This window comes from Gloeophyllum trabeum (assembly GCF_000344685.1).
Source record: "Gloeophyllum trabeum ATCC 11539 unplaced genomic scaffold GLOTRscaffold_00013, whole genome shotgun sequence".
Taxonomy (NCBI): domain Eukaryota; kingdom Fungi; phylum Basidiomycota; class Agaricomycetes; order Gloeophyllales; family Gloeophyllaceae; genus Gloeophyllum; species Gloeophyllum trabeum.
Window position 1 is genome coordinate 1,029,810 of NW_006920422.1, and position 18,230 is coordinate 1,048,039.

The 18,230-nt window shown below is 49.9% G+C and overlaps 6 protein-coding genes across 6 annotated transcripts; 3 read left to right on the forward strand and 3 right to left on the reverse strand.

Annotated features, from left to right (window-relative positions):
- Positions 1-2: 2 nt before the first annotated feature.
- On the reverse strand, positions 3-467 carry GLOTRDRAFT_47300 (fungal hydrophobin; the record flags this gene model as incomplete). The annotated part of the gene is made up of 3 exons (XM_007870975.1): positions 3-61; positions 114-148; positions 214-467. The coding sequence occupies 3 exons, from the start codon at positions 465-467 to the stop codon at positions 3-5; spliced, it is 348 nt and encodes a 115-aa protein (XP_007869166.1).
- Positions 468-1,563: 1,096 nt separating this feature from the next.
- On the reverse strand, positions 1,564-3,250 carry GLOTRDRAFT_122906 (uncharacterized protein; the record flags this gene model as incomplete). The annotated part of the gene is made up of 6 exons (XM_007871282.1): positions 1,564-1,798; positions 1,864-2,246; positions 2,299-2,320; positions 2,394-2,638; positions 2,712-2,922; positions 3,144-3,250. The coding sequence occupies 5 exons, from the start codon at positions 3,248-3,250 to the stop codon at positions 1,905-1,907; spliced, it is 927 nt and encodes a 308-aa protein (XP_007869473.1). The 3' UTR covers positions 1,564-1,798; positions 1,864-1,904.
- A 496-nt stretch (positions 3,251-3,746) lies between these two features.
- GLOTRDRAFT_122907 (NAP-domain-containing protein) lies at positions 3,747-5,067 on the forward strand (the record flags this gene model as incomplete). Its single annotated transcript, XM_007871283.1, has 5 exons — positions 3,747-3,835; positions 3,878-4,043; positions 4,101-4,481; positions 4,554-4,853; positions 4,888-5,067. The coding sequence occupies 5 exons, from the start codon at positions 3,747-3,749 to the stop codon at positions 5,065-5,067; spliced, it is 1,116 nt and encodes a 371-aa protein (XP_007869474.1).
- Positions 5,068-7,459: 2,392 nt separating this feature from the next.
- GLOTRDRAFT_28272 (hydrophobin) lies at positions 7,460-7,818 on the forward strand (the record flags this gene model as incomplete). Its single annotated transcript, XM_007870968.1, has 3 exons — positions 7,460-7,632; positions 7,684-7,724; positions 7,781-7,818. Coding segments are annotated over 3 exons (252 nt in total), but the record flags the coding sequence as incomplete, so codon positions are not given.
- A 1,164-nt stretch (positions 7,819-8,982) lies between these two features.
- On the reverse strand, positions 8,983-10,415 carry GLOTRDRAFT_95926 (uncharacterized protein; the record flags this gene model as incomplete). The annotated part of the gene is made up of 6 exons (XM_007871284.1): positions 8,983-9,336; positions 9,389-9,452; positions 9,517-9,599; positions 9,659-9,769; positions 9,828-9,944; positions 10,086-10,415. The coding sequence occupies 6 exons, from the start codon at positions 10,413-10,415 to the stop codon at positions 8,983-8,985; spliced, it is 1,059 nt and encodes a 352-aa protein (XP_007869475.1).
- Positions 10,416-10,552: 137 nt separating this feature from the next.
- Positions 10,553-10,839, forward strand: GLOTRDRAFT_132430 (uncharacterized protein; the record flags this gene model as incomplete). The annotated part of the gene is made up of 2 exons (XM_007871285.1): positions 10,553-10,651; positions 10,711-10,839. 2 exons carry the CDS (start codon positions 10,553-10,555, stop codon positions 10,837-10,839), a joined length of 228 nt encoding a protein of 75 aa, XP_007869476.1.
- Positions 10,840-18,230: the final 7,391 nt, after the last annotated feature.

Genomic DNA, 18,230 nt, shown 5'->3' on the forward strand with positions numbered 1-18,230 from the left:
GACTAGGCGCTGAGGGTGACGGGCACGCAGCCGGCGGAAGCCAAGTTCAAGGGACCGCCGCCTGGAGAGTACATTGTGAGAAACGACAACGATGAGACTGCAAAGCGACTCACTGGAGCTGTCCTCGCAGCAGACAGGCTCGGCGTCGCTATCGCCACCAAGCATAAAAAAGATCAGTCTCACACCACACCCCGCGACCAAGGAAGCACTCACCAAGACGCGCCCTGGCCGAGCGCGCCGACGTTGATGGGCGAGCACGTCGTGCCGATGGGGAGGTTCGCGAGGCTGCCGGTGAGCCCGAGCATGCCCTGGAGCGTGTTGTGCTGGTCGGAGCCGGCCGGCTGGACCTGCTTGCAGCACTGCAGCGTGCCGGTGTCGCACTGGCTGCTCTGGCGCTTGAGCGGGGTGGCGGCGGCGAGGAGGAGGAGGGAGAGGAAGGAGAGGAGGGTGGTGAGGGTGAAGAACATTGTTGGTGTGTTAAGGAGAGTGGTGAGTGAGTGTGTGAGTGTGTTGGTTGGAGACGCGAGATGAGAGACGAGTGGTTGGATGGGGAGAATGACGAGGAGAAGGGGGTTTTTATACCCGTTTAAGTGGGATGTGGACGGCAGAGTATTACGAATACCTGCGTCGAGGATCGTGCACGTCGACTCAAGTGCGGCGAGGATGATCTGCAGCGAGAAAGAAACAGTTGCAGGGAAGCGTGCATCGGGAGCACCAGGGTGCCCCAGATGAATGTTTCCGAGCACAAGTTTGCCCGGACGTCGTCCAGTGCGAATCCGAGTCTCCTCGCCAAGAGCGTGTCAAGTCAAACCACAGTATGACCTTGATGTCGGCACTTTCAATGTATCATCTTGTAGACAGACTCAATGAGTAGGAGACTCCCTTGCAGTGGACAGTGCGACGAGGATCAGGGAGGAGGCTCGGAAGCAGATCTGGTGAATCAAGATTTGATGGCACCCACGTGCTTTAGGCGTTCTAAATGAATTCGAAGCCACCGATCGAGTGGCTCCTCTGCACTGACCACACTGCCCGTTTGAATCGCTCTCTTCACGCTTTTGGCATGAATAATTCCAAGGGAGAAGCCCGACTGGCCTGAGGCGAGCAGTGCGTTGTCAGTCGGATTTACCGTGGACGGCACTTCACAGACCTCCCCGGCGTTCTCGACAATCTCAGTGACGCCTTAAAGGGTTTTCTAGTGTGACATGGTGTGACACTGCGTTGACCGTGTCACGACCCGTCGTCCTTGCTACAATATATGCTCTCTCCCCGTTCGAAACAAATTCATATAGTTATTCAGGCAAATGAAAATGATCGGGAAGGTTTCTGTGCAAGTGAATGCTTGAATACGTGCACGAAGTAACTCAACCATCTTTCAGCCACTTTCTGCTTACACGCCGGAACTGGGCATTGCGCCTCCCCAGAATTGTGCCTACGATCTCACGGCCAATTGAATGGAAGGTGACCATATAATGGCCGGCCGAGAAATTACCCCAACACGCAGCCTTGTAACTCGGTGGTAACGCTCCAGAAAGCATTGCATCCTTTGTTGCTAACGTCAATAGCGACAGAGGACCTTTAGGGATACTTGACCCGACAGCAAAAAGGATTGCCCCTGGCATCCAGGAGTAGCAGCCAATTTGGTACCATGTACAGATCCTCACACTATACGCGCCTGGTCCGTGCGGGCTTTTGAACCCGAAGGATCTCAATCCTCCTTCAGCAGGGCATCTCTATTCTGCCCCGCGGAGAACCGTCAGCGCATCTCTGGAATATGTAGTGGATGATATCATGATCCCCGCTATGTAAAACCAATACCTGCGTAATTTGAACGAGATTTGGTGGAGACGGAATCATATAACACACCCAGTACGTCAGCGAAACCCCGAGGCATTCCTCTTCCTCACTCAAGGAGGCTGCGCTGCTGCCTTCCCCTTGCCTTTCGAGTTGGCCTTCCCAGTCTTGTTCCTACTGCCCGTCCCTCCAACCTTGTTCCCCACGGTGGGCTTCTTCCCCGCCGCGGGCTTCTTCCCCCCAGCAGGCTTCTTAACTCCCTTTCCTGCCTTCTTCTTGGGCTTCGGCATTGGCTTTGTCGCGGTCGGTGCATCTGAGCCCTCATCTTCAGATTCGTCACGGTCCTCCTTTGGATCTGGGCTAGACGCGCGGGAGCTGGCTGGACTGATCGATGCATTCGGAAGGCCCCGTCCGCCACTGGTATGCGCCCCCCCTCCGCCTCCGTTGCCCAGAGTCTAGGGCGGCTCGATGGATAAGCAAGCGTTCAAACGTGAGGACCTCGCTTACCTGGGCTAATATTGTCATCCATCTGCACCCCAAGCCGAGTCGGGAAATGAATGAATAGGAATGTGACTGCAGAGCAAATAGATGTGCTCGCCTACATTTGTTGCTGCATGGCATTGCTCGCTGCTATCTGCTTCAGGAGCTGGCGGTTCGCATCGGCTAACACCTGGGTCGCTGCATCCACTTGCGGCTTGGGCTCCGGTTTGACAACAACATCGCCTGTGCTCGTGGACCTGCCTCCTCTTCCCTGACCGTCGCTGTATTGGCCTCTATCATAGTTGGCCTGCAGGGAACGCTGGTATGTGAACGTCCAGTACTGGGATGTATCATATGCAGCTACAGGCTGTAACACACATGATATAATTCAACATTAGATGGGTGGTGGCCAAATGTACCATGGGTGAGCACGAACAGACCTTCAAGTCGTACCCGCCTTTCCTGCTGGCCCCCCATTGAGCAACGACATACTTCTCTCCGGAACTGTTTCTGATGCTGATACCAAGGCCTTGTAGGTGAATCTCATATTGTACATCACTGACGCCCTTACTAGTAATAGTTGAGCTCCCTGAGCGCCGCAGTGATTCGGAAGGGATATCTGTGGTGTAACGCCACCAGGCTGTCCTTCGTCTGCAAGCGTCATGTCATTGCGTACGGAAGCCGAATTTTGGGCACATTTATGTAGAGAACGCACGTCCGTTATGCTGGCACGCAGGCGCTTTTGCACGGCGGTCAGCGTGTAACCGCCACGCTGCCGCTCAACCCGGAATTCCTATCCTCGGTTTCAGGTCCGAGGTCCCTCGCGCCCGTGGAGCTGAGAGTTGATACTTACGGTCCATTGTCCAACGTACCTCGCCTCCCAGAGCTGGAGCTCGGACCAAGAGGCCGCGTCGGGCCCGATAGCCAGCACACGCCCAGTCGAGACGTTCGTGATATTGTAGATCCCCTCCTGAAGCATAGTTGCGGGTCGTCCTACCGGACGCGGACACCAGGATGGCAGGGGGGGATATTTATCGAGTCCTATGCGTAATCGAGGTGCCGCTCTTCAGCGGATGATATCTATGAGCGCTCGAGCAAACAACAGTACACGTCCAAACACTTTTGTGACATTCGAAAAGACTATGACTCACCACTCGCCTTCCTCTTCCATTCTATCCAATGAATTGAACCTTGTCTTATCTTGGGGAGATTCGGAAGCACCGGCATAAGCGCCTAGGGAAAACAGCGGGAAACGGGATGCCGGAGGATGCAACGAATGGAGATGGGCTGCTTAGAGATACTATTGCACACAAGATTGATAACATCCAGGGTATATCGATAGGCGCCTGTTGACCGATGCGATGTTTTCATATGATGAACATATGATAAGGCTGCTTTTGCAATACTGGCAAATGGGAGAGGTCGTCTAAGAAGAGCGCGCTATACTGGCGTCACGACTCTTGTCCAAAGCGGTCATGAGAAAGGGCAGAAGGCAGCGCTTGAGAGAGAAACGCAGAGAAGTGAGGAATGCCATTGTAAGCAAGCAAATGACGGGAGAAGATAAGTATGTCTCACAGGCATTCACGTTCACTGTACCCCCAACCAGATTTCCAATGTCCTCCGAGTCTCAGCAGTCGTCTGACGAAGACGAGTACTATGAGAGCCTGCCGGTCGACGTAAAGCGGGCCATACAGGGCTTGCGAGGGCTGCAAGTAGCCCAAGTCGGAATCCGGAAAATTTTCCAGAAAGAAGTTCTGGCACTGGAGCGCAAGGTACGTATACCAGTCCAATAGACAGAAAACGATAGCCGATACAGCCACGTCGAGCAGTACTCCAAGGACCTGAATGCCCTGTACCAACGGAGAAAGCAAGTCCTCCTTGGCAAGATTGGTGTAAGCAAAGAGGAGATCATACTCGGTGAGGTAGAGAGCCTGAAGGAGGACGAGGAGTACCGCACTCTCCCTCCACTCCCAGAAGGTGCCACGACCGCGCCGCGCGCGCGGGTTCCCATGTTCTGGCTGAGAGTATTGAAAGGCCACCCCGACATCGAAAAGATGATACAGGAGAAGGACGAACCCGCTCTGCAGCATCTCACAGATATCACAGTCTCATATCCGACAACACCCTCCCCTTCCTTCTCCATCCACTTCCGGTTCTCCCCCAACGAGTTCTTCTCGAACTCGGTGCTGAGTAAGACGTATGTCTACAAGGTTTGTTGATTCGTTTCCTTGCTTGCGGGTGTTGCCGCCATTTGTGCTGCTGAGTGAATTGCAACCGTGCAGGATGAGATCAGCTTTTTCGGCCGGCTTTTGTACAGCCATGTTACTGCAGGTACTGTCCAATGGAAGAGCAGCAAGGACCTGACGAAACTGCCCGAAGAGACCAAGAAACTCAAGGACAATTCACCTGGACGAGAAGACGAAGAGTCTGACGATGAAGGCGATACAATGTCCTTTTTCAGTTTCTTCTGCCCTCCACCATCCATCACCCAGCCCGAAGAGAGCGATGATGCAAGGAGGGAAGATGAGCGGGATGTCCTGCTAGAAGAGGAATTTGAGATTGGCGAAGCACTGAAGGATCACGTGCGTATACATGCATGCGTCTTTTGGCCGAGAGGCTAACAAGCAGCAGGTCCTTCCAAGGGCAATCGATTATTTTACTGGGGATGCACTGTGGCATGAGCTGAATGAAAACTCGGACCATCGCTCAGACACTGACACAGACAATTCGGAAGAAGACGAAGATGCTGACAACAAGGCAGAAGAGGCAGAAGAGGAAGAAGGGGAAGAAGATTAGGTCCGGATGGGGTCACAGCATGGCACATATGTTTTGGGTCCCATTGTTACGTTTCTTGAGTACTCGAGCACACTTGAATACCTGTACAGTATCGAAATGTTCACTGACACCATGCGTCTGTCATTGAGGGGAGCTATGGTATGGTTGCCCTTACAAATGTAGTGCCATACAGTATACATGCACAGATAAGAAACTTGTCTAGGAGGCAGACCTTGGGATTGATATTTTGCTGAGTCAAGACACACTTCAACTGCATTGGAAGGAGAAGACAATGGCAACAACCTATAACCTTGCCAAGACAAAACAACCACAATAATGTCACAGAATATTGGATGCACCCGGGACATGGGGGCAGCATGAGAAATCCAAGTTCAAGAACTGCACCCAGGTCTGGAATATCAGAGGGAACTAGTGTGGGGGAGCTATTCAGTGAACTCCCTAAGACATCTAGCCTTGGTGAAATATCTTTAGCTGTGAAGCTTGTCAATCTACAAGAAATTTCCCCATAGAAACATTGGTCCTCAATTGTTACACCCAAGGAGAAGCAAATTCATCTGAGAGCTCACGCCCAAATATCACATGCTGGCTATCTTCATATTTTTCTTCCAATGGTGTATATTATAGCACCCGTCAACTCGGGTCACTTCTGACACACACCATATGATCAATCTAAGTTGACTCAGATAAGGTCTAGCATCATACCATCACTTGAAGACCTCATGGCAACCCTTCTGGACCTGGTGCTAGTTCTTCAAACTTTCTTCAATGACGGCCTCGATATGCACTGTGCACTGTATGTTTTGTTGGCTTTACCTGCGCTCTATCCATTGTTCCGGTTGCATGAAAATCAGACTGCAAGATGGGATCAAGGAGAAACTGGCTGGTTCACTACAATTTGGAAGCTTCTGTACTTTCTCTTTCATCCAGAGGAGTCCCGAGGAAGTCCAGAGCTCGATGGGGAACCACCCTGGGACTGCAAAATTCAATTCATGTACCATCACCTAGACAATATTACCTCGACATTGAAGGGGATATGAGTGAGTTCAGTCCAGCGTACTCTTTATATCACCCTTCACCCATTATTCTATGCACTGAATGGGTGGACTGTATACTCTGCCCACAGGACAGCCCACCATGCACACCACGAAGATGTACCGAGATGAATCAAGTAAAATCTGTCGCGGAGACCGGAGCAGCCGGGAACGCATATCTGGTGGTTGGACATTCCACTGAGAACCTCGAGACCTCTGATCAACCCTAGGGGACTGGGTACATAGGTCTCAGCAAGACTATGCTACGGGTTCTCGGCAAGAAGGTGAGCCGCCCGTCCGGATGAGGCTTACAGATGGCAGTGCAACGAGGATCAGGGAGGAGGCTCGGAAGCAGATCTGGTGAATCGAGATTTGATGGCACCCACGTGCTTTAGGCGTTCTAAATGAATTCGAAGCCACCGATCGAGTGGCTCCTCTGCACTGACCACTGAGCATCACTGCCCGTTCGAATCGCTCTCTTCACGCTTTTGGCATGAACAATTCTAATGGAGAAGCCCGACTAGCCTGAGGCGAGCAGTGCGTTGTCAGTCCGATTTACCGTGGACGGCACTTCACAGACCTCCCCGGCATCGGGCGTTCTCGAGAATCTCAGTGACGCCTTAAAGGGTTTGCTGCATGACTTGGTTCGAACCCCAGTGGTTTTAGGAATACGACTTGACCGAGGGTGAAGGAAGGCCTGGAGAGTCGGGAACGGATCGTCGGCTCCGTCCAGCTGGGCTTCGCACATCACTTCTGTTCTCCGGCATGGACGTCGTTGTCAGCCGCCCGCTCACTCTCGACCGACTAGCAGCTCGAGCAACCCCGAACGGAGCCATGTCGCCCGCATATAGCCACTGTATCCAAGGGCGCGCTTGAGCTGCCTCTTGCCTATCGCCCCACCTCCGTAATGACCGGTTCGCGCTATGACCAATATTCGATATCACGCCCGCCCTGATCTGCGCTCGAGCCCGCGTCACCTCTTTTACAGCGGTCCCAAAATCGAAGCCGTCGGTGCCCGCGTGCTCCCACGAATTACTCAACTCGGCGGTTGATGAGCTTGTCACCGTCCCCAATGTGAACAGCTCCACGCCTTTCACGATGCCGCCCCGCCCCCCGGGATTACCTGCGCCCGCCTATCGTAAGCCTCCTCCCTCTTCACCTCGCGTACTATAAAGCCCCTCCTCTCTCACCCGAAACCCCATCTCGCGTCTCTGCCTTCCCCTACGTGCATCCACACCCAAGCCTCTCACCGCTCGCTTTACACTCAACCAACCATGTTCACCGCCGCGAAACTCGCCACCCTCCTCTCCCTCTCGCTCGCCGCCCTCGCCGTCCCCGCCCCCGGTGGCTCCGGCTCTGTCTCGCAGTGCAACACCGGCCCCGTGCAGTGCTGCCAGAGCGTCCAGAGCTCTGGCGACCCCGGCGTCACCTCGCTCCTCGGCCTGCTCGGCATCGTCCTCGACGGCGCGAACGTGCCCATTGGCCTGACGTGCTCGCCTATCAACGTTCTCGGGCTGGGGCAGGGCGCGTCCTGGTGAGTCCTGGTCGATCAGCAGGGGGAAGGAGGTGCTGATTGGCTGTTTAGTGATGCGAACCCGGTGTGCTGCGAGGACAACTCGAGTGAGTGTGCTTGACCTCTGCAGACACTTTGTTAGGTGCTGATGTATGTGTTCGTTTTGTAGACTCGCTCGTCTCGGTTGGTTGCGTACCCGTGAACCTGGTCGGGTAAATTGCCCTTTGACAAAAGGTACGCTTACTATCGCTTTCCAATTCTGCCTAGACCCATCAGCTGGTCTCAGAAGGAAGCGTGCAAAAGTGTCGCAAAGTTTCATTCGCAGACGATCGCTGTTCTTTGTTTTTGTTGTTCCGCAGATACACGGGTTTCGGGAGGGAGAGGAAATACGAAAGGACTGTGTTTATTACTTCCTTGTCGCTTCGTAGTTTTTAGGTTATGTTGTTCAATGTGCCATACACGATGTCAATTGTACATATGGAAAGTTCATCCGAGGACGGCTAAGCGTGTGAGGGTACTTGTCACTTCCTTGTTACGACTCCCCACGAATCCGGCACTGCACCTCTGATCTCCTGAGTATTTCTAGCCCAGCGACGCCTCACTCTTACTTGACATTATCGTGTTACATCCAGACAAACAACCATAGCGCCATGCGAAGAATACGGCGGTGAGGCCCTGCGAGCGCGGCGCAGTCTAGTACCTTGGACATAGAAATTTCAAGGGCAAGTGAACCAAAAGACCTGAGCAATCCGGTATGGTGCAACGCTGGTCCCGACAATCACAGGGATTATATTGTATGTACGCGTCAAAATCCAATTACTTTCTTATTTGTGGACTTCGGAACAGGTAGCTCGAACGTTGGAGTACTGGGACTTGTTCGTCACGACAGGACGGGTTTGTCATAGACGACCACTTTCTTCATCAGGAAAAGGTGCAAGCGTCTGACAGCGTCTGAGGCGCCTGACAGCAGACTGTCAGACCGCGTCAGACGGTCGTCGACCAATCAGATTGCGAGAAATTCTGACAGGCTCCCGACCGTCAGAACCTCCAATTTTGATTCCGTCACTCCAAATACACCAGATACTAGCTAGGATTGCAGGTACATGATTATAGAGCAAAAAGGAAATTATTACATGTGGTTTAGATGTGTGATGCCTGTAAAAAAAGTTGTCAGACCCATCAGACCGTCGGAGATTGGACTTTTTCCTGATGCTTGACAGTTCGTGCCACCGAGTGTGGCGTCAATAGCGGCCCCGGTCCTAGTGACCTCGGGATGATAGTTACATTACGCACGAGATCGCGACTGACACTGACAACCGGACACAGACATATTCATACATAAGAACGTCCAGGCTGAAGCTCCGACGTGCATTAATACTTCACACCCTTCCCGTCTGGTCCGATCGTACGCCACGACGTGCTCCTCCTCCGTGTCTCGGGCTTTTTGCCCCCCGCCCCGGGATTTTTCTTGGGCGTCGGCTTCGGCTTTGGGGCGGGTGGGAGTGCGCCGGGGGGAGCGCCATCGATGTTGGGTCCGAAGTGGGCCTTTTTTCCTTCTCCTTTTGCTGTATGGTCGTTCGTGTTCTGCCCGCCGCCCGTCTTGCCGTTGTTCTGGGTCTGCCCTCCGCCCGTCTTCCCGTCGTCCTTCGGCGGCAGAGGAGACTGGTAGTCAAATCTCCAGTACTGCGTGGGCTCCCCGCTCTCGCGCTTGGACGTGACCGTCAGCTGCCGACCCAACGGTGAGTCATAATAAATGCAGCAGGGCGAACGCGTATACCTTTAACCCGCCGCCGCTGCTTTTCCTGACTGCGACGTACGTCTGTTCGGGACGGTCGGAGATGCTACAGAAGTTCACGCGTTACTTGGAGCAGCGGCAGCATCATCTGACTGCGCGCGTGCTCTTACCGATAATACTGCGTCGGCGTCGAAGTCGGGACCAGGCAGAATTGGTAAGGGGCCGACACGGAGGCCACCGGGACGCCGACGCCCTGCAGTGACCATGATCCGGATTCCGGCGGACAAAAGCGTGGCGTGGCGGCGGACGCACCTGTGTGATACGCGCGTAGCACTTGTCGTTGTGCGCGGCTGCCAGCGTCACGATGAAGCAGTCGCCGGCGGGCGCGGGCCTGCGCAAGGTCCTGCCCTCCACGCGGAATTCCTGACCACGCACACATACGTATCCCGCCTCGCACTTGAAGAAGCACTGGCACACTTACACACCACGGTGTGGTAATGGGGCTGCTGAGAATGAGCTCCGACCGCTCGTCGGCGTTGGCGCCGATAGTCAGCGCCTGGCCGGTGTACACGTTCGTGATTTGGTAGGTCCCCGAGACCTGCGGGTGGATGGGCATGGCTGGGTTGAAGGTGGTCTAGTCTCCGCGAGTGTGACGAGAGCGGGAGGAGAGGATATTTATCAAGCCCCCCTCCCCCTTCTGTGAGCGAGGGAACGCGCGCTCACAGCGCTGATTAATTACAGTACGGATTTGTCCACCGGGAGATTGAACCTTGTCGTACCCTGACTGGATCGCTGATGCGTGAGCGGGGGGCGACAGCGGCGAATTAGCTACTCCGACAACGAGTACAGCTTGGATGGATAGAAGTGCTGCTTGAGCAATGACACCCAGGAATACCCGTAGGCGCGCGTCAACCCCAGCGATGTCTTCACAGGGTGGACATATGACAAGGCTTCCCTGGCGAGCAGGGTTCAGGCCCTCCCCAAAGAAAGACACCCGGGCGTTAGACATCAGCATGGAAGCGGGTCTGAAGCGCTGCATCCACGGGCATGACGAAGGCCCTGAAGACATTGTTAGATCCCCCAGACTGCTGGAGCATATCACTGTAAGCAAGAAAGAAGCAGCGAGAGATAAGGATGGCTTGTTGGCCCTCATATGATGTTCCTCGACACGCCCCACCCCCCAGATTCAGACATCACCCTCAGCAGATGTCCAGCCAAGAAGCACTAGCCGGTAGAGGGCTACAACTTGGCCAGGTCGGCTTCCAGAAGCGATTCCACCAAGAAATCTTTGCGCTGGAGTGGGAGGTAGGCACGAGGCAAAGACACCGCGGTCCTGATGGCTGACCGCGACACCCTCGGGACAGCACTCCAAGGATTTAGAGGCGCTGTACGAGCGGCATCAGGAAAACCGGGATGAGACTGCAAAGGTTTGCAAAGCCTTGCATACCTCGCAGACCTCCAAGCCTGCATCAGCACTTCTGCATCTGTCCTGACAACTCCTGACAGCTCCTGAGGAAATTTCCTCAGGCCCTCTCAGGAGCCCTCGGGAGCTCTCAGGAGCTCTCAGACGTCAGTCCCAGTGGAAATTGACAATTTTTTCATGTTTTTAAATATGTTTCTATATATAACAGGTCGAAAAACAGTTCTAAATACAGGGGAATATAGTAAGTGGCACTTTAAATACATGGATTTGTATTCTAGCGAATTTTGCAGCTGTCGAAGCCGGCGTGCCATAGGTTAGGTAATAGATCAAATACATTGAAAATAGCTACAAAAGCAGGAGGATATACAGACATCATGTGCCGCATATATGGGTTTCCCAGGTGCCAGAACGGACAGTCATGTATTGTCATGCTTGTAAAGATATTCACCGATGTTCTCATATATTGCCTCCCCCCCTCGATGTATTTACACATATTACTATAATTTTCTACCTTTCCTATTGTGTTATTGTCTGTATTGTGAGCCACCCTCCCGCCTCTGTACTGCCAGTCCCCCGACGATCGCACCTCCCCCGCGTCGCCCCAGTTCCCCCTCGTATCCGGGGTCCCCTTCCCCCCTCCCTACCTCGATCCCCGGTGAGGACTGTCTCCCATAACAGGTGGTGTAGTTGCAATGGGGACATACCTACACACCTTTTCCACCGGTATTTCCTTCTGTGCCGAGATTGAAGTCAAATATTATAATTTCATAATACAACTAGCACTTACTCACTATGTCCCTATGCCTTTGCTCATTGCTAGCCTGGAAAATCCAGCCTAAGGAAAAAGCATGTCATTTTGGTGAATGCCTTAGAGCACGACATGGGGGGATACCTTATAGTTAAGAGGAAAACGCGGCGAAGGTCGTTACTGTGACGTGACGACTTTATGAATCGCGAGAGAGCGGCAAGTGATGTCATACCGCGATCACTGCAGCTAAATATACATCAACGCGCTGGAGCCATGTCCGCGGCCGATGCTTTAACAGCTCACGCAGGCGACACGCGAGGCATGCACTCATGCGACGCACTCGACAGCGTCGCGTCTCCGTATGACGCACACCTGATGCAGGTAGAGAAGGTCAAGGGTGTGTCATGCAAGTGTCATTGAGCCGTCTGTGTCCTCCAAAATATAGAAGCAAATACATGCAAATATATTTAAAGTATCTAAAAACACGAAAATATTGTCGATTTCCACTGGGCGTCAGTGCTCAGAAGGTCCATTTTGTCAGGTCAGGACCCGTCAGGATGTGTTCAGCCACTGACCGTGAGAATCCACGCTGGTTAGGATTCTCATGTGATTGGTCAATGCTGGCGTGACTACTACTGGTCTCTAGTCTCACTACATGGCTGTTGTAGTGCCGACTACAAGTAACTGGCCTAGTGCCACTATTACTAATTTGTAGTCGTCCTGAGGTGTTGCTGTCAGGACTCTCAGGTCCTCAGGGATTCACAGAAGTGTTGATGACTGGCGAGTACTTCACTGGCAGCGACCTACTAGAATACATAGGAACTCTGAGACTCGCCACCCTTCGCACTGAATGCAATCCTCCCAATAAGTTATGGGATGCAAGTGATGTTATATCTTCCCACACACATCGAAGGTGCCACAACCGCATCCAACCGCAAATTGAGAGGTGGAAGACTATTTCAAGGGGCTCCCCCATGTACTATAGGTGGCCTGCTAGTACTCTATACACACAAATAGTCTCAGAAATCTGATAGTATGATTGTGTCTTATACTACTTATACCTGCCACTCCAGTTATTCACTACTTAAAGTCTAATAGGGGAGCAGGGTCTTTCATCACTCAGGAAAGAGGCTTGAATAAACAGACTTAGTAGGTGAGCTCATATTTATGCCTTGCTGGTGCCAGGGTTCAGACCTCAAATGGAATATATCTAAGTAAATGCATGAGACCACAACAGGCGACACGTGTGAAAGGAGGATAAAAAAACACGAGGAAGGTTTGAACCATTGACATATCATAATATTTCTTCCATGAGACAAATGCGTAACCATTGCACCACATATTCAACATTACAGGTAACAATAAATATATATCTGGTCAATTACCCTCTCAATGTGTGCAGAAGCTGGTTATCACCGGCCCGCACAGTGCACATGATGGGCATCCATAGCTTATTGGGAGGATGCATCAGGAAACCCGGAAAAGCTCTTAGGGTCTTTAGCATCTTAGAGTGTCTTAGCATCTTGGCTAAGATGTCTAAGACGGTTAGATGGTTATGATGCTAAGACACTTCCTGCACATTGAAGCACCCGTCTACACAAATGTTTGGGAGCTAGCTAATACATTCATGTGAATGGTAATCAACATATTTGTTGACATAGAATGATTACGAGTCCTGAGTTTACGAAGGATGAGTCCTTACCTGCAAAATTGGGTGCGTGCCGAACATTGTACCAATGGGAATCACTGTTGCCAAGAATGCGTGCGACTTTTGTGCTGTAGTCTTGAATACAGAATTCAATGTCCGCTTTAATGTCTGCTTGTAATGGAGACTACAAAGAGACTACAAAATCGGATTTGTAGTGTCTGTTTGCAATCATAGTGTGTTTTCATCTTGGGTTGTTCATGTATTTCTGTGGTTTCTTCTATGAAGAGATTTTTCTGGGTTATCCATCTACTGGAATATTTTGAGCATTTGATCATATCACCTTCCTTTACTGCATGCACTTTGTCATGTGTGGCATGTTGTTACCATGGGAATTGACTTCTGTGGCTGTTTGTAGTCGGTGGCTGAGGTGCCGCGCCGGTTGGGATCTCTGGTGTCTCATTGGCTCCTGCTTACCATGACATAGCTTGACTGCTGAAAGCACATTGATCTTATGTTGGCTATCAGAGGTTCTTCTTGAATGTTGGGCTGGTGTTCTAAAATAATACACTGACTGCTGAATAGTTTGATGGATTGCTACTGTGGGAATTAGTATCAATGTTGATTGTTTTTCGCATGGTTAGTCTGAGTCTATGTCTGGTTGCAGGGAGTAATCTATGATACAAGTCTCTCTTTGGTCACAAACCAGGCATCTTGGGCATGTGTTTTTCAATCTCTGCTGCCTCTGGAACCCACTCAGTGGTGTCTATCTGTCCCCATGAGACATTGAAGCTAGTACATGTGTAATATATATTTTGTTTCTGCTCCCAGCTGCTTGGGGTATTGTCTGAGTACCCTTTCTGATGATAGTGTCCTTCAGCTTGGTTCAGGAAAATGAGTGTGAGGGAGCTGCCCATAGAAGATTGGCAGCAAACAAGCACCATGATTCTGGTGGGGTGCTACCTGGACTCAGTAGGTATTATTGACTGTCTCTTCCACTGGGGATAAAAGACCTGTGTGACAGAGCTGCCAATCTTTGATTGGCAGCAGAGGAGCATTTTGATCTATGTCACTTGTGTCTAGTAGTGCAGCTCGTACTATCCCTTGGGCTGGGTACAAATACAATTTTGTAGCCTTTTTGTAGACACCAATATAGACCCACTTTTAATCTGTCAGAGTGGCAGGGACTATTATGGTATAATGATGCCAGGGCCACAGGAGGACAAAGTATGAATGAAGGGGACATTGCAGATACAGATCTAAGGGATTTTAATATGCGCATAAGAAAGAGTACTGTATACATCAATTGGGACATCTATACACCCAATGCTATCACTTATCAGACACAACTCAGGACTCATGTCCTGCCATGCATGGCAATGCCCTCTATTGACAGGTACCATGGAGAGTGAACCATGCTGGTTGGGACTCAAGGCTTCTGATTGCCCTTCTTATGTGAATGACTACAATCCAGTGTAGTCCGCCCTTACAGCTCTTCCACAGGGTCAAATAGAGGCTGTATTATTTGCACACAAATATTTGAATGAAGTATGATGTAGAAGACCTCTAGTTTCTGTCAGAGTACAGGTTTACTACATCATAGTATATTCAGTGCAAAAGTTGAGTCCATATCTAACTTCAGAGCTTGCAACAATACCATGCAAAGTAGCAACCTGCACCCAGGAATTAGAGTTTGGAATTAGCATGCTTACCATGGGAAACCCTTTAAGAGTTGAAACTGTTCACATGATATCATTTTCTGACTTTATTTTGCCACTCTGGCTGATGAGTCATGCCATTGGGTACTATCAATAGTACTTATAATACCACACCCAGTTACAGGGTGCATCCACTGTACCGTGTATATAATATATGTGAAAGGCCAGGCTCTCCGAGCTTCAGAAAGAAGAGCACCAAGGCAATCACTGAAATTTGAGACTACAAAATGAGATTTGTAGTCACAACTACAAGCAGAGTATGAAATTGATGCAATGGCAACTACATATTTTATGCACACAGTTTCTCCCCATCTGCATTCGCACAGTACTCAACATTCAACAAAGACCTGGTAAAGACACTTCCTTCATTCCTCAGGACTCATAATTGTGGACAATACACACCTTGCTTTACGAGTAGTTCCTGCAGTTTTTGTAATACTATACACTTGTAAGAACAGTACATGGCAAGTGTTCAATTACAGACCTTTTTGCAGGGTCCCTGCTAGTATTACTAGGCATGGCCTGTATGCCAGGACTGTTTCCTGGGCTCCTATGGAGATGGGATAGTAATATGATCACCCTGCTGGAGCCAGTCTATGGCCTTGGACCCTGGGAAGCTTATGTAATATTCTGTGAGGGAGCTGAGTATTCAGAAAGATGTGGAAAAATGAGGGGAAATCCAAAGATATGTCTGAAATACCACATTATTAGTACTGAAAATAAACCAAAGATATAAATAGGCGCCCAGGGATAGCCATGCAGCAGCTCATATAAAATCAGTAAAAATCCAGAAAGATCAGGGGAAATTTGGAATGGGTGATGAGATGATTGTGCATTATTGCATGACATCAGATTAGTTAATCAGTGGTTATAAACAGTGAAATATGATATTGCACCCATCAGAACCATGTTTTGGTGCTTTTGCCACATCCACGAATGTTTTCCCATGCTGATTGCACTAGAACTACATAGGATGAGTGAGTGGGACCCATGGTGATAATATCAGGTATCAATGCTCCATCTGCACAGTTTCTTGAGGGAATTGCCAGAGGAACCACCACTTCTGGAAGGATATCTCACAATCATGGTTCCCCATGCCCCTCCTTTGGGAGGGGTTCTGGCACCCTTGAATTGCCTCACACTTTTCGTCGCACCGGCAAAATCTGGCATGCTATGTTTGGCTCTAGTGGCACCACTAATGAACAAGGACTTGGCCATGGTCGGGCATGCATCTCAATGTTCACACTCAAGTCCCTCTCAACTATGTAATTAGTGTTGGTTTGTGGATGCCACAAGGTACAGATGAAGGCCCATTATGAGGTAAAACTTAGGTGTTGGCTTGAGAAGGATTTGAGTCTATGTGCACTCCATCTAACATGTGTATTCAATCATGCTAATTTTCTGGGTCTCCATGCCATACATAAGTCTGTGATGGACAATTTACAAATAAGTAGAATCAAGAAAATCCATGTGATTCCATGGCTTATGATCATGAGGCCCAACAGACTGTAAGGTAAAAATATGATGTGAGATGGATGCCCGATGTCCAGGCAACAGATACACACCATTAGGCATTCTTGGAGAGGGGATAAGTATCTCTTGGACATTCTACCTGGCCCTATATGGAGCTTGACTGAAAGAGAACCCCTATATATATATTACTAACAATATCCCTAGCATTATCTTACATGGTAGTAATACTGTCCTTATGATGATTTGTCGGCCTTGTGTAGCAGACACAGCATCTTGACCTTAGTGCAAGTTCTCAAGGTCAATTTCTTGAACAAAGGAGGGGTAAGTTGCCAGTGCCAGATGGCGCTTTGCGAGTTTGTAGTACAGTAGCAAGGGATATGCTGTGAGAGTCATATGCATTAGGCCAGCTACTGTAGAAGCTGTAATCACAAGGACTGACTGTTGGCTGACTTTGATATACAATACTGATATACAATACTGTATTACAGTGGATTGATAATGGCTAGTACTGTAGATGACTGTGAATGGTGCTATATTCCATTTCTGGGGCTGGATGCCATGTACTGATGGGACTGTGGATGGCCCTATAGATGTAGATGGTATTGTATATGAATGGCTAGCCCCATGCATGGCACTGTGAATGGTACTGTGAGGCTGGAACACTCAGACTGTAGATCAAGATGCCGGAGCATTATTAGTGCTATTAATAGAAATCTGGTCTTGAATGCTCCTTTAGGGCTAAATAAAATCAGGAAAGTGCGGAAATTTTTGTAACATACTGATGGATAGGTATGATGTTGATGCACATTATACATTAGGTAATGATCTGCTAATAATAGCAAAATATGATAGGGAATCATCACAACCCCATTTATATACTTCTTGCCTTTGTGGCATTTACTCCTAGGGGTACTGTGGCATAGTGCATAGAAACATGTGAATGGGATCAATGGCATTTATACACTGCTTGTGTGAGCTACATGGTTGCTAGACTTTCTATTTCTCACTGCCAGCTCCAGGACAATATTTTGCAATTTCAGGGTCCAATACTAGTGAGACCCCTACACCCCTTTGAGGGGGTGGTCACGTAATATCTCACCGCGGATAAGCCTCCACTATCATCTGACCTCCGAAATCATGGAATCGATGCTTCCTCCACACTCTACCAAGTCTATTCAACGTGCCTCTCACACGTCAGTAGGATGCGACTGGCTTATGCAATGGTTCAATTTAGATCTGGGCCTTCTCGCCTTGATACGCACAGACACACAACAATCACCAAGGATCAAAAGAAATAAACCTAAACCCTGTGATATGGGTGAAGGCGGTCCGAGACAACTGAAGGGTATTTAATAGTTCGAGGGGGAAAGGAGGAGTAAGACGCCGTAGGGTAGTCCATAGGAAGACCTAGAAAAATAAAACAAAAAACCTTGACGCCTGAAACAAACAATAATGGACACTCCGGAGTATTTATCTCCGGAAAGTCGCAAACAAAGTCGCAAACCACGGAACCGAGTGTAGGTTCGGGCCCACGGGAGTAGAAAACGCTAAAAGGACTTGTTTAATTTTATCCCGCTATGTGAGACTCACTGGAGCTAATTGAGTCGATGGCAGAGATAATTCACTCGACGAGTCAGGCCTATTGGCAAAGCTAGGATCGGTTATAATTCGCTAAGTTCGACGCTTTCGAACTTCTTGGGTCGCTGAGATCGTAACACTAATTCTCTGAGATGGTGAAGTCGAAACTTGTTTTTCTGTACGCTACTTTGTACAATTTATACTACAGGAATGGCTTTGCGACCGTCCGGAGATAAATAACAAATAACCGCTGCTACCCACAGGATTGCTCAGCACTTGCCGCTGCTATACCATGCACC